This window comes from Alosa sapidissima, chromosome 6 (assembly GCF_018492685.1).
Source record: "Alosa sapidissima isolate fAloSap1 chromosome 6, fAloSap1.pri, whole genome shotgun sequence".
Classification (NCBI taxonomy): domain Eukaryota; kingdom Metazoa; phylum Chordata; class Actinopteri; order Clupeiformes; family Clupeidae; genus Alosa; species Alosa sapidissima.
Genome location: NC_055962.1, coordinates 1,302,757 through 1,314,673, shown reverse-complemented (window position 1 = coordinate 1,314,673; position 11,917 = coordinate 1,302,757). Strand labels below are relative to the sequence as shown.

At 38.6% G+C, this 11,917-nt stretch overlaps 1 protein-coding gene across 3 annotated transcripts in view; it reads left to right on the top strand.

The window, feature by feature from the left end:
• Positions 1–521: 521 nt before the first annotated feature.
• enah (ENAH actin regulator) overlaps positions 522–11,917 on the top strand; it is a 225,461-nt gene continuing 214,065 nt past the window's right edge. Inside the window, exon 1 of one of the 3 annotated variants that reach the window (XM_042094273.1) lies at positions 522–664. Coding sequence is in view for 1 of the 3 variants with exons in the window: in XM_042094275.1 (XP_041950209.1) it covers positions 660–664 (5 nt within the window). In the remaining 2 variants the exon portion in view is untranslated. Of the gene's footprint in view, positions 665–905; positions 925–11,917 lie in introns of those variants that run through there. The other 2 variants (XM_042094275.1, XM_042094274.1) reach the window with 2 other exon arrangements.

Here is an 11,917-nt window from a genome sequence, read left to right as displayed (position 1 = left end):
CTGGTAAAGCAGCTAAAGTAAATGAAAACATTCTGCATAGATATTCATTTTTTGTATGTCCGCTTATTTTAGGTGTATGTTTACATGTCTCTATTCATTCCATACATCAAGATATTCACATCCAGTAGGTAAAGCAACTTCCTGACTATACACATGCCAAGTTTCAAAGTTCTCAGAGCTTGTGTGATTGATCTGCACTAGTTTATATGCAATAACTCCCATACGGACAGGCTATATTTTAGTCCTTTTTTGGTTTTGGGGTGTATAACAATATCTGTTAATTTAACAATCTTAGCAGTAAAATATTTTTAGCCAAGAATCCATTCCATATATGGGAGACCTTAGAGATGAGGAAAACATTGTTGGGTTTAGTTCTACCTCCGGTAGGGGTATCTCAAAAATGTGGGGCCATTGTCACTAGCCTAATAAGGATCACTTAAACGCAAAACCTTGGAGGGGGCGTGACACCATGTTCTCTGTACGTCCCTTGCGTGACTCACGTAGCAAAGGCTCTGCGTCTGTCTGGGGATAGAACGTGTTGTTGGCGGTACTCCTACATAGAGAGACTGCAGTTTTTTGTTTGTTTTTTTTTTTGGGGAGGGGGGCAAATTCTGTTTGGGGATTAACGTTATATCTAGTTTCCAGTCAAATCTGCCGGGATGTGGTAAGTCGTTTAGAATGGTTGCTGAAATCATTTTATTTCATCATGTGATTTCGTTGTTTAATGGATGTAACGTTCCAGTCATTATCCTCGAGAAACGGCGTTAGGCTGTTTTTGATGGCAAAAGTGTGAACTTTCCAAAAACTAGCTATCGTTAGCATGCTAATATAATTTACTGCAAAAACATCAGATTCTTGTTATTCCCGATGGAGAATCAGCCAGTAGTCTTACTTGGTTGAAGACTTTTGGCTAACCATAATGAGGTAAGGAGTTTTAAATTCCCACACGTTGCAGAAAATCCTCGTTAGGAAACGCTATCTTCAAAACCCAGTCTTTAATCACGTTTTTGTTTCTATTGTTTTTGAGCTAAGGATTAGTGAAGACTTTCGAGACGGCCAATAATATCGATATGGTTTTTTTTTATGTTTGGTGAATGGTACCGTGACGTTAACCTGAATCAAAGTTACATCGTCAACGTTAGCCTTATGACCGTGGTAGTGCTACACATTATACATGTATACATTATAGCCTAACTTAGATCAGTGATGGTTGGTGTCCGTAGATTATTAAGGTCCATGTTGTTCATGTACATTTGTGAAATGTTTGTTTGTGTCTTAGTTTGCCCATGTGTCTTGCATGGTCATCATGCATTGCTACAATTTACGTTAACATTGGCTAGTTAGTATTTGCAATGCAACCCTTTGGATTTCTGACCAGTGAAATGCGAGTAAAATTACTCCATTAGTTAGGATTTTGCAATGTTTGTTATTCATAAAGATGGATTAATGTCCAGAATGAATGACCAGGATATCAACGTGTCCACTCAGCATTGATGGCTCTGCCCACATTTAGGTTAGGTCTTCATCAGACAAAGATGACGGGAGTTTTTAAAGGTATTAGGCGAGAGTAAACCATGTAGCCTAGTTAGTCTTCATGGTAGCCTACATAACATGTAACGTTATGTGACTAGAACGAGACAGACCGCTGTTCCATGATATTTCTACTTTGGATGCATTTTGAATATTTTCTACATTTCAGTAGGCATACGTTTTTAGATTTTTTGAATATTGTGAAGATAGTTTTCACATGTTTTTTGTTTATGCTTGTGTGTGAAATATGTGACTTAGGGCTGCATTCTATGAAAAAACAACAACATTGCATCAGTGTTCTGGTATTTAAATCTGCAATATTGCAATAGGTAAAAATACAGGAATTGTCATTAGTAACTTGATCTTAAAGGCCTGGAGAATTAGGCCTCCTTGATGATTGGGGTGATTTTCGAGGAAAGTGAGTCTGCATAGAAACCCATTGAACAGCCGAATCACAGGGACTTACTTTTTTGGCCTCTTGAGGTGATAACTCGAAGGTCTCATACTTGGGTAAGCTATAAGCATTAACACTCTTAAGCCCAGAATTGCACTGGACTCCTGACATAATCTGGGCTTCAAACAGGTGGGCTGTATACTGTATGTGAACAATGTCCGGATTATTTTACTTCAAAATCACCCGGTCTGACACTACCAGTCCCTAGTACTAAGTCTGGACGTCACTAGGGTGAGCGAATGTCTGAACACAAAAGGTTAAAGCATGGGTAGATTCCTGGGCTGAAACGATTCATTGAGTTACTCGATTAACTTGATTACACAAATTGCTCGAGGCAAAAACTCTGCCTCAGCCTCACTAAATTCCTATGACACGCAAGGGATCTGATTGTTCCACACGGACCGTTGTTCAGGATGCACACCACTAGTGCGTGATACATTCAGAATTTAGTTGGCGCGATGACAGTCAGGATGGCCATAAATGGCAGAGAATGTCTTAAGTTTTGGGATCATTATATACTCAAAAAGGAAGGGAACAAGCATCTGAACTAAAAACATCCACTCCATGCTGTTTCACCAAGCGTCGCTGAAACAATCAATAAAAGATCAATATAGTATCTATCTATCTATCTATCTAAAACATTGATGTTCGCTGATTTTAATCGCATGCTGTATTTGTAGTGATACCGTAATGCGGTTTGACTAGATATGATGTTTAGCTTTGATGTTTTTATGTAGTAAACTTATTCACGTTCAATTGCAATCTTGTCTCGCTCACTCTCCCTCACGCACCGAACGCGTGCACACACACAGGTTGCTACTCTAGGTTACCATAGCAAATAGGCTCACCCCAGAAATAATTTTTTAGTAGCCTAATGGTAAAAATATTTGTTAGTAGCCTAATGGTAGGCTATTTTTAAATGCTGCAGGTGTAGAAAATATACGTACTAAAGTACTATTGTGTTACATGCTTCAAATGTAAAGCACTTTGAGCTGCATTCTGTGTATGAAAGGTGCTATACAAATAAAGCTTTATTATTATTATTATTATTATTACGTCCATAAAACGGATATTTACTTTTATGTCAGAGCTAGATTACAGTATCTATAAAGTGCTAGATTAATCGATTACAAAAAGAATCGATAGCTGCAGCCCTAGTAGATTCATACCTAGTGAGGGGTTGTGGTGGTGATGTTTTGTGCAAAATGTATTGTGTTCCCTTGTCTTTACCGTATGTGTCACACTTTGGTACTCTATTGGCAAATATGGGAAGTTCCCATGGACAACCATTGTACTTTTCTACCTGTGTGTTATGCAAGCCAAACTCTGTTTTCATGAGCCAGGATAAGGATCAATGACTGGTGAAAATACGAATGAAACTGAAATAAACAGACATGGGGAAAAACTTTCTCTTATGTCGCTTGCAGAAAGTCCTTATGCTAGCACTGCAGCAAGCTAAGTTAAGCTATTGATAGAAAATCACATGTGAACAAAGTGCTAAGTTAGCCCATTCATATAGGTCTAGGCTACCACTTGTATTGAAAAAGATGTGCCAAACAGACGTGCACGTTTTAACATGCCTTCGTTAAAAAGAGAAGACTGTCTTAAAAGGACAACTTTTGATCCTCAGGATCTTATTGTGTGTGGATCTTTAATTCAACTCAATGTATTGTTATTTAAAAGTACAGTGCCATTGTCTCAGAACACTTACAGTACAATTAAAACAAGCACACAGCGGGTGAGCTAGTTGGCATGGCTGCGTAATTTCACAGCTCTGGTATCAGCATTAAAATTCCCCATTTAAAACTCTTGCATTCAAATTGACTGATCATCTCAATAGTGTCATTCCACGTCAATTCAACCAGGGCCCACGCACTTAGGTCTCAAAATATTCTGAAAAAATTACCAGGTGTACCTATTAGGGCTGGGCGATATGACTGAAAACTGTATCACGATACAAGTATTTCATATCAGTCGATATCGATAATTATTGATTTTGTTTTTTTTTAAATCTATTTCAGATGAGGACCAGAAGGGAAAAAAAAGTTCAAATTAAACAGTTTTATTTTAAACTTAACCCTCCTCTGATTTTAATTACCTCAGCTATCAATCAAAGCAAACAGGGAAAAGAAATAGCAACACAATCATGAAAAACACTCAAATAAATAAATGTGCACATAAGTCTGAATGAAAAGCAGCACTGGTTGAAGCCTGGAAATATTGTAAACAAATGAGCGTAATTCGCTAGTTTATCATAGTCTGGTTAGACTGTTCAGTTTCCCCACGTGTGTTTAAGTTTCAAATGAATACTTTTTCTCCTTGGGACAGGCCCGTTTGAGTCTTGGAAAATACTTTTCCATTTGCATCAGGATTGAGATGATTAGAACTTAGCAGTCAATTTGAATGCAACAGTTTTGAACAAATTCGTGCAGCGTGCTAAGGCATAAAAAAAAAAAAATTCTTGGGTTCCGGTTTCCGACCGACCCTGTCAATTTATGTGCGACCCAAATTTATTTTATGAGCTTGGGGAAGAAATAACACTAAATACATTAAATAAATCCACAAATAAAAGGCAAACTATTATTACATTAATTACCCCTTGCGTTATGTATAGGGATGAGCGTATTCTCTCTTTTACAAAGTAGCCTATGCACAGCTGTTCACGAAGACGATTGTTTTCGTGACTTACCAAGGCACTCGCAATTTTGTCCAAACACCGCAAATTTTTTGCAATTTTGACCAATCATCGTAGTTTCACCGTGAAATATCACCTACCACAACAGTCCCTCGCGCAGAATATTGAGCCAGATGGCACACTTACTTCTGCACCTTCTGCATATGACACCAAAGACTGCCCTAACGTGTTCGCTCCTCTACAGTTTTGATGACAATAAATAGAAGGCTAACATTAATGATCTGCTTACTTGCATCTGTCAACCTGGTGTTGCTAACCTACCTAGGCTATGAAAGTAAGTTAATTAAGGCCTACTTGGTTTACTGACATTTGAGTAGGCTATGCAATCCATTGGCAAACGTTTACCTGGATATGTCCTTTTAGCTTATGTCATGTTTGCTAGCTTGTGGGCTTAGTTTGAGTAGTGCTACCAAAATCATAGAAATTAATAAAATTGCAAGACATTTACCTCTTCTATGATCCAAGAATGATTTCATTCGAGTTTTTTTTTTTTTTTTACATGTATTTTAACTAATGACATAGAAGACATTCCCAATTGCATCCACATATCGTAATGCACTATGCAAAAAGTGATTTACACTCGTAGCCGAACACAGTGAGATGCAAGCCTTCCAATCCACTCAGAAATGTAATTAGGCTACTCTCACGTCCTTAAAGGGGCAGGCAGTCAATTAGATGTACATCACCAATGTAATGACATTAAACAGAAGTGTAGTCAAATAGTTTAAATCAATATGAAATTACTAGATACTTACTTGGCTATTAGTAATTATGCAGGCCACAGACTATGAATTATTAAAAAGATATGAACTTAATATGAATTACAAAATATATGAATGTATTGAAACATATGACATGATGCAATCTATTTAGGTGACTGTCTTTTTTGGACAGTTCTACGAAAGGTTATACTGCTTTGTGAATTACCTCAGTCAAAGCATTCTCACAAATAAAGTAGGCCTACTTTGATTTTCTGTAATCCTTACTGTTTACCTTTGATTATCCTTTTTTAATAAGCATCAAGATTATCAGTGTGATTTTGGTCTTCCTAACCTTAATTGCCCTAAATTTAAAAAAAAAAAAAAATCGCAACTATTTTTGCAATTTTCACTTCCTCCTGCAATTTCAATTTCTCCACAAGAAACAGCTAAAAACACAGCAACTTCCATCCAGGCATTTTAGGTCGTAACAGTCTCAAAAAACCTCGTGAAATCCTGGAGGGACTGATTTTCTACCTATCCCTTACTGCCACTGGGGGAAAAAAAAAATTCCCTACCGACCCATGGCCTCAACTGACAACCAACAAGAACCAAACCTTTTTTTTTTTATGCCTAATGATGCTAACCGGATTTAATAGCAATTTACAGTCGTCTTGCACGATTGTGAATGTTTGGATTACATGTGCATGTACATATTACATGTACATATGGCTATCGTTTTATCGCCCAGCCCTAGTACCTATGTTACCCAGGAGACACACTGTAAAATTACTCTTATGTAAGATCAATACTTTACAAGATACAGCCAGTTTTACAGGGGGAGGGGGGTGTCGATGTCGATTTTGTTCGGGCTCTTTTTTTTTGTCAAAGTTCACAAGCCCACAGCGCAAGAACTAAACCATGTAGGAGGCTCACATTTTGCATGCTGGTACATAAATAGGAATAGTATGTAGCAAAATCGTCACGTTTGGTCTGGATAATCCTGCATGGTCATAGCTGTCCCTCAAAGTTGATACAAATTTTATTGGAGTTTTTGGCTGGGCTCTGTTTAAGCCTTCAGAAGACATATTTGTACTCAACATAGGCTCTTGATTTATTTTCCTTACTGAGATAAGTAGAGAACACTCTCACAAAAAACAATGAACAAAAAATAAATTCCTTCAGGGTCTGAACAGCAGACCTTAGAAGTCTAAAAAATCATTTTCAGAGCACCTGAACACCTTGGTACACCTGGTAATTTTTTCAGAATTTTTTGAGACCTAAGTGCGTGGGCCCTGGTTGAACTAACATTGAATGACCCAATACCAATGTTTCCCAAAAGGACCTGTCCCAAGGAGAACAAGTATTACCTTGAAACTTAAACACACATGGGGTAACTGACCAACGGTCCAGTCAGTATACTATGATAAACTAGCCAACTATGATACACCAACCTCACGATTCGGTTTGTATCGTTACAGCCATAATAACAATAACTAACAGATACATAAGTACAGATACATCTGTAAGTGGGATATCGATAATGTTAGCAGGGTTCTAAGGGTTCCCACGGGTCCTTGAAATCCTTGAAAGTTTGTGAATCTGAAAAAAATAATTCAAGGCCCTTGAAAGTTTTTGAAAAGAGACATAAATAAATGGAGGTCCTTGAAAGTCCTTGATTTTCTTTTTGAGGAAAAAAAATCCATACAATTACGTACAATTCCGCTTATTAACATGTACACGGCCATCGTGATTTCTGCGTGTTTCCCGCCTGTAGTGTTTGTTGCCCAAATATTTAATTTAACATTCTGATGAATAAACCAACATGTTCATGGTAACGAGTTTAACTTGTTTAGGACAAGTTTATTTCAGTTCAGTTTTATGCAAAATACAAACATGGAAAAATAGAATAGGCCTGTCATATGACCAAAATTAAAAGAAAACTGTGACAAGGTATCCTTGGTCTGTTGAGGTAACATGATTTAACCACGCGCTTGAAATTTATCAACACATTACAGTAGGTCCTAGAATTTAAGGATATTGGGCCTGGAAAGTCCTTGAAAGGTCATTGAATTTGATCTTAACCAAGGTGTGGGAACCCTGTGTTAACTTTACTGAACATGCCAGAAAGGAGTAATGTTAACGTTATGTGATATCTGCAAATAAACCTGGCATGGGCTTATCATAAACTTTATGGTTAATTAGGTTATGACCCATCACTGAATTATGTCTATACTTTGCTGGTGCTAGCTAAACTAATAATTAGCTAAACATAATTGTATTTTGTCATTTTCTTACATCAATATGATTGTCACTGACATCAAAACATGGGGATGGTGGATGCACATCAATACTATCTCACCTAAAGAGAACAGACGCGGACGCTTGTTAGAAGCCATAACTCTAGAGGCACCACAACTCCTCAGCCGGTCAGTCGTGTGTAGGCTAAACTCAAAAATACCGGAGAATGTGGTATAGAGGGTTAATTCAGTATTCTATTCACTCAAATAGATTAATATATACAATAATGAGGGGAGACAAATCCAAGAGGGGAGTAAGGACACAAAGTAACGTGGGAAGAGAAATGGAGAAGGAGGCCAGAGCCAGCTATACCCTACAAGATGGAGACTATGAAGGCAACGAAAATTTGGTATCAATTTGTGAAGCCGTGAGCGAGGTTGAGTCTACAAGGTAGAGACCGACCGATTTGGGTTTTTCTAAAGCCGATGCCGATACCGATTTTTAGCGGTCGGAGTCAGCCAATGGCCGATGTGACCTGCCGATTTTTAGGGCCGATATGCTATCGTATTATCCTTAATTGGCATGCTAAAATAGCCTAGAAATCTAGACGCACCCTAGCGGCGGCAAATTAATTTGCTCAGCCTGTACGTCTAGTATCAAACCATAGGGATTTCTATTGGCTGACGCCGTGGACTTCATCCAATCACAGCGCTCTATTTTGTTAGAGAGTCTTAAGGCGGGCTTAACAGGATAACGACAGTCCTGCGACTGTGAACAACAAGAAAGGTGGCTATGGCGAACGAAGAGCGGTTGTTTGAATCGGCGTTGGCGTCAACTTTGGATGAGTTGGACTTTTGCTTTTCTTTGAAAGTTGAGCAACACAATGCACTTAAGTCATTACTTTCGAAGAAGCATGTATTTGCCGTTTTGCCGACCGGATACGGATATGGTCGTAGCGCTGGCCTATTGCATGCCTAGGCAGTTTGAAAGACAATTCTCTGCCCGCCCCTTGGATTAAGCGAGGTGAATGGTTCGATTCCAGACTATACATTTCAATGATACAGGATGGCCCGTCAGGCTAATGCTAAAAATCATACTAGTGACTTCTTGCAGTCTGTTAGTCTATTAATTATTCATTTTAATATGTTTAACAGAGTGCAAGAAGACTTCCATGATGTGACAACTTCAGATAGTTACTTCAAAACGGCAACACACATGTTCAGGTTATACAGTTTCACTGTGGAACTTCTATGCCTTACCACAGACCTAGGTTTCAACAATATAAAACTCCGTCTCCCAGCATTCTGTGCAGGAAACCGGAAATAGGAACTAGAGAACATCCGTTTGATACTTCTCAAATTAATCAAACATATACTTCGCTAAAACAAATTGACACGAGATGACAATGTTTTAAAACGTTCACTTGTTATTTATGTGTCTTCTTTTTGGTAACATTTCACTTAGATTGTCCGTTACTTAAGTTTAGATCGTAACATAGCAGTCACCAGCGTTGAGGGCGGGGGCTTGCATATTCGGCGCATTCCCAACGCACTCGTAGCCACAACGCTAAACAACTTTCATTTCTTCTTCAACTCAGATGCAGTTGAAAACGAATGGACATGGGATGACAGTGTTATAAAGCGTTCACATGTTAGATTTGCGTCCTCTTTTTGTTTTTCATTTAGATTGTCCGTTACTATAGTTTAGATCGAAACATCGCTGGTCATCAGGGGTGGTCATCAATAGGCGCGGCCAAATAAGAAAATCGGCCGATGCCGATTGATTAAATAATAGCAAAAATCGGCCGGTTAAATCGGCTGGCCGATCGATCGGTCGGTCTCTACTACAAGGACGGCAATGCTATGAGCTGAACTGAAAAGTGAACTGTCCGAATTTCACAAGTGCTTAAGAGAGGATATAAAAAAAACAAATTCATGACAGAAACGAACAGAAAAATGCAAGATTTGACTGGCTAGATAGGAGTGGAGAAGAGTGTCACAGAACTGGCGAGGAACATGGCTGATGCAGAACAGTGGGACATTGGAGTCAAGGGTCTCGCTTAACTGCTTTCTAGTCAGAGAGCATTGCAAGAGAAGGTGACCGAGTTGGAAGAACATTCCAGGCGCAACAATGTTCGAATTTATGGCAATCCGGAGGATGCGGAGGCCACCTTCACGGCTGTGTTCATCGCTAATATGATAAAGACGAAACTGGGAGATGACCTCAACCCAACTGGGGCAGTGACGTGGGGATAGAACTAACTGCAAGCGCTTCCCCCCCACTCAGTGGCACCCCTTATCTGCTAAAGGCTATATGTCGCCTTTTTTTTGGAAGCTCTGTTCAGTGCTTTGTATTATATTTCATGGAGTTTTCCCATTTCTTTTCTTTTTGTGATTGTTTGAGGTCAGGGGGGGTTACAAGTACAAAATTACAAAGGTAAACTCAATGCATTATCAATACTATAACGTACTCTCTCTGAATGTGAAAGGGCCAATCCAATTAAATACAGTAAAATAATAGCTAAGATTAAAAGGGAAAAGATCAACATAGCATTTTGGCAGGAGACTCATTTATCGGAAGTTGAACATGAAAAGTTAAAAGAACTAGGCTTTAGGCATATTTTTTCATTATATAAAAATGGTAAAAAGAGGGGAGTGGCTATGAATCTCAAATTCAATTGCATTTGAATTAATATCTGAGATAAGAGATGGAGAGGGCAGGTTCATGTTGGTAAAAGGAAAATAGACCAAAAAGAAGTGACCTTTATTTAAAGCAAAACCAAAGCACTTTTCCTCTGTCGCACACACGCTATTTATTTATCCAGCACTAGCTTTGGAAATAACGATGTACAGACAAGGTAGAGTATGTTGCATGATTTTATGAAAGTATGATATATCATACAGAGTAAATACAGACTAGACTGCATTTCCGAACATAAACGAACTGCGAAAGTGTGCTTGCCCTGGTCCGGTCACCAATGTGAGCAGACAGTGGCATACGCTATGCTGAACCTGGCGTGATCCAAGCATTGTAACAGTGCCTTTCAGTGTTGGAGCAGTGGCAATATCTCAAAAGCTCTAGGAGAGGGCTATTCAACTATTGGCTTGCGGGTTGAATGCGGTTCGTTGGATTTAACCTGTGGCCTGCCTTCGAATTTAGCTTCTATGACTAAGATCAAATTAATAAAATAAAACGACAGCAGTGATTAGCTGCAAAAATAAATAATGTCACGCGTCTTGCGCCTCTCAAACTGGGTTATCAGGTAACCTACAGAGGAATTGAAATTATGAAATATGACCAAGGCATTAAAAGCTGCTTGTTTGTCAGGATAGTTTTTCACTGATTTATTTAAAAAAATATGAGTTAAGAGTGTGAATGTTATATATTCCATCCCACAAATTATGTTTTACTGGTTTATTTGACAAAAAATAATCTATATAGATTTGGTCTATAAAGACCTTATGTTTGTTTGGGATTTATTTGTGAGCCTGGGGTTGTTTTGAGAGCCTATTGATGTAAGTGTAGCCTATCTCAGATGTATCTCAGAATAAAGGAATACTTCATATTACTCTAAACCCCCGTCTGTAAATCAACTGTATACTACTGTCTACATTGCACTATATTTCTCGACCTGTCTGTATATTTAATCACCTTTCTGTACTTTGCCTCACATTGCATGTATGCATCACAGCTCAGATCTTTGGTTGCTATGAAGGCCAGTCGTTCTAAATGGATGGTTGCTATGGCCAAAGGCCAGTTCTATCTCTGCCGTTGTCAAGCGGGCATATCATAGAATTCTGATTAAGCTTATCTTATTTGAAACACCTCTATTTTACTTAGCCCACTTCCATACAGTGGGTCCCATTAAGAAGTGGCCACTTCATTCGCGCTTACGGTTATTCACACAGCAACATTATTAAATTAATCTGTCACCATATGCCTATGCCTACGTTTGCAAAGAAAACATTTTAATTTGATTCACAATGAAACGTTACATTTAATGTAAATGTTGACAATGAGTAGGCTAGTTTTGGTTGTTGGTGGTATTATTGCATCCCTTAGTTATGCCTACAATGCAAAATTGTTCCCTCGCGATTGGAAGCTCCTGTAGACCATAGTAGACGCATTTCAAAACATCGCGTTAGGAGCTAGGAGTCCTCGCGACTTCTTTTAAGCTGTCACAGATTCAGGTGCTACTTTTAGAGCTAAAGTGCTTTGTGAATTACTGTTAGTAAAAAATAGCAGTCCTAAAGTTACAAGAGACTAAGTTACGTGTGCAAGCATCTCATATCAAAAGAA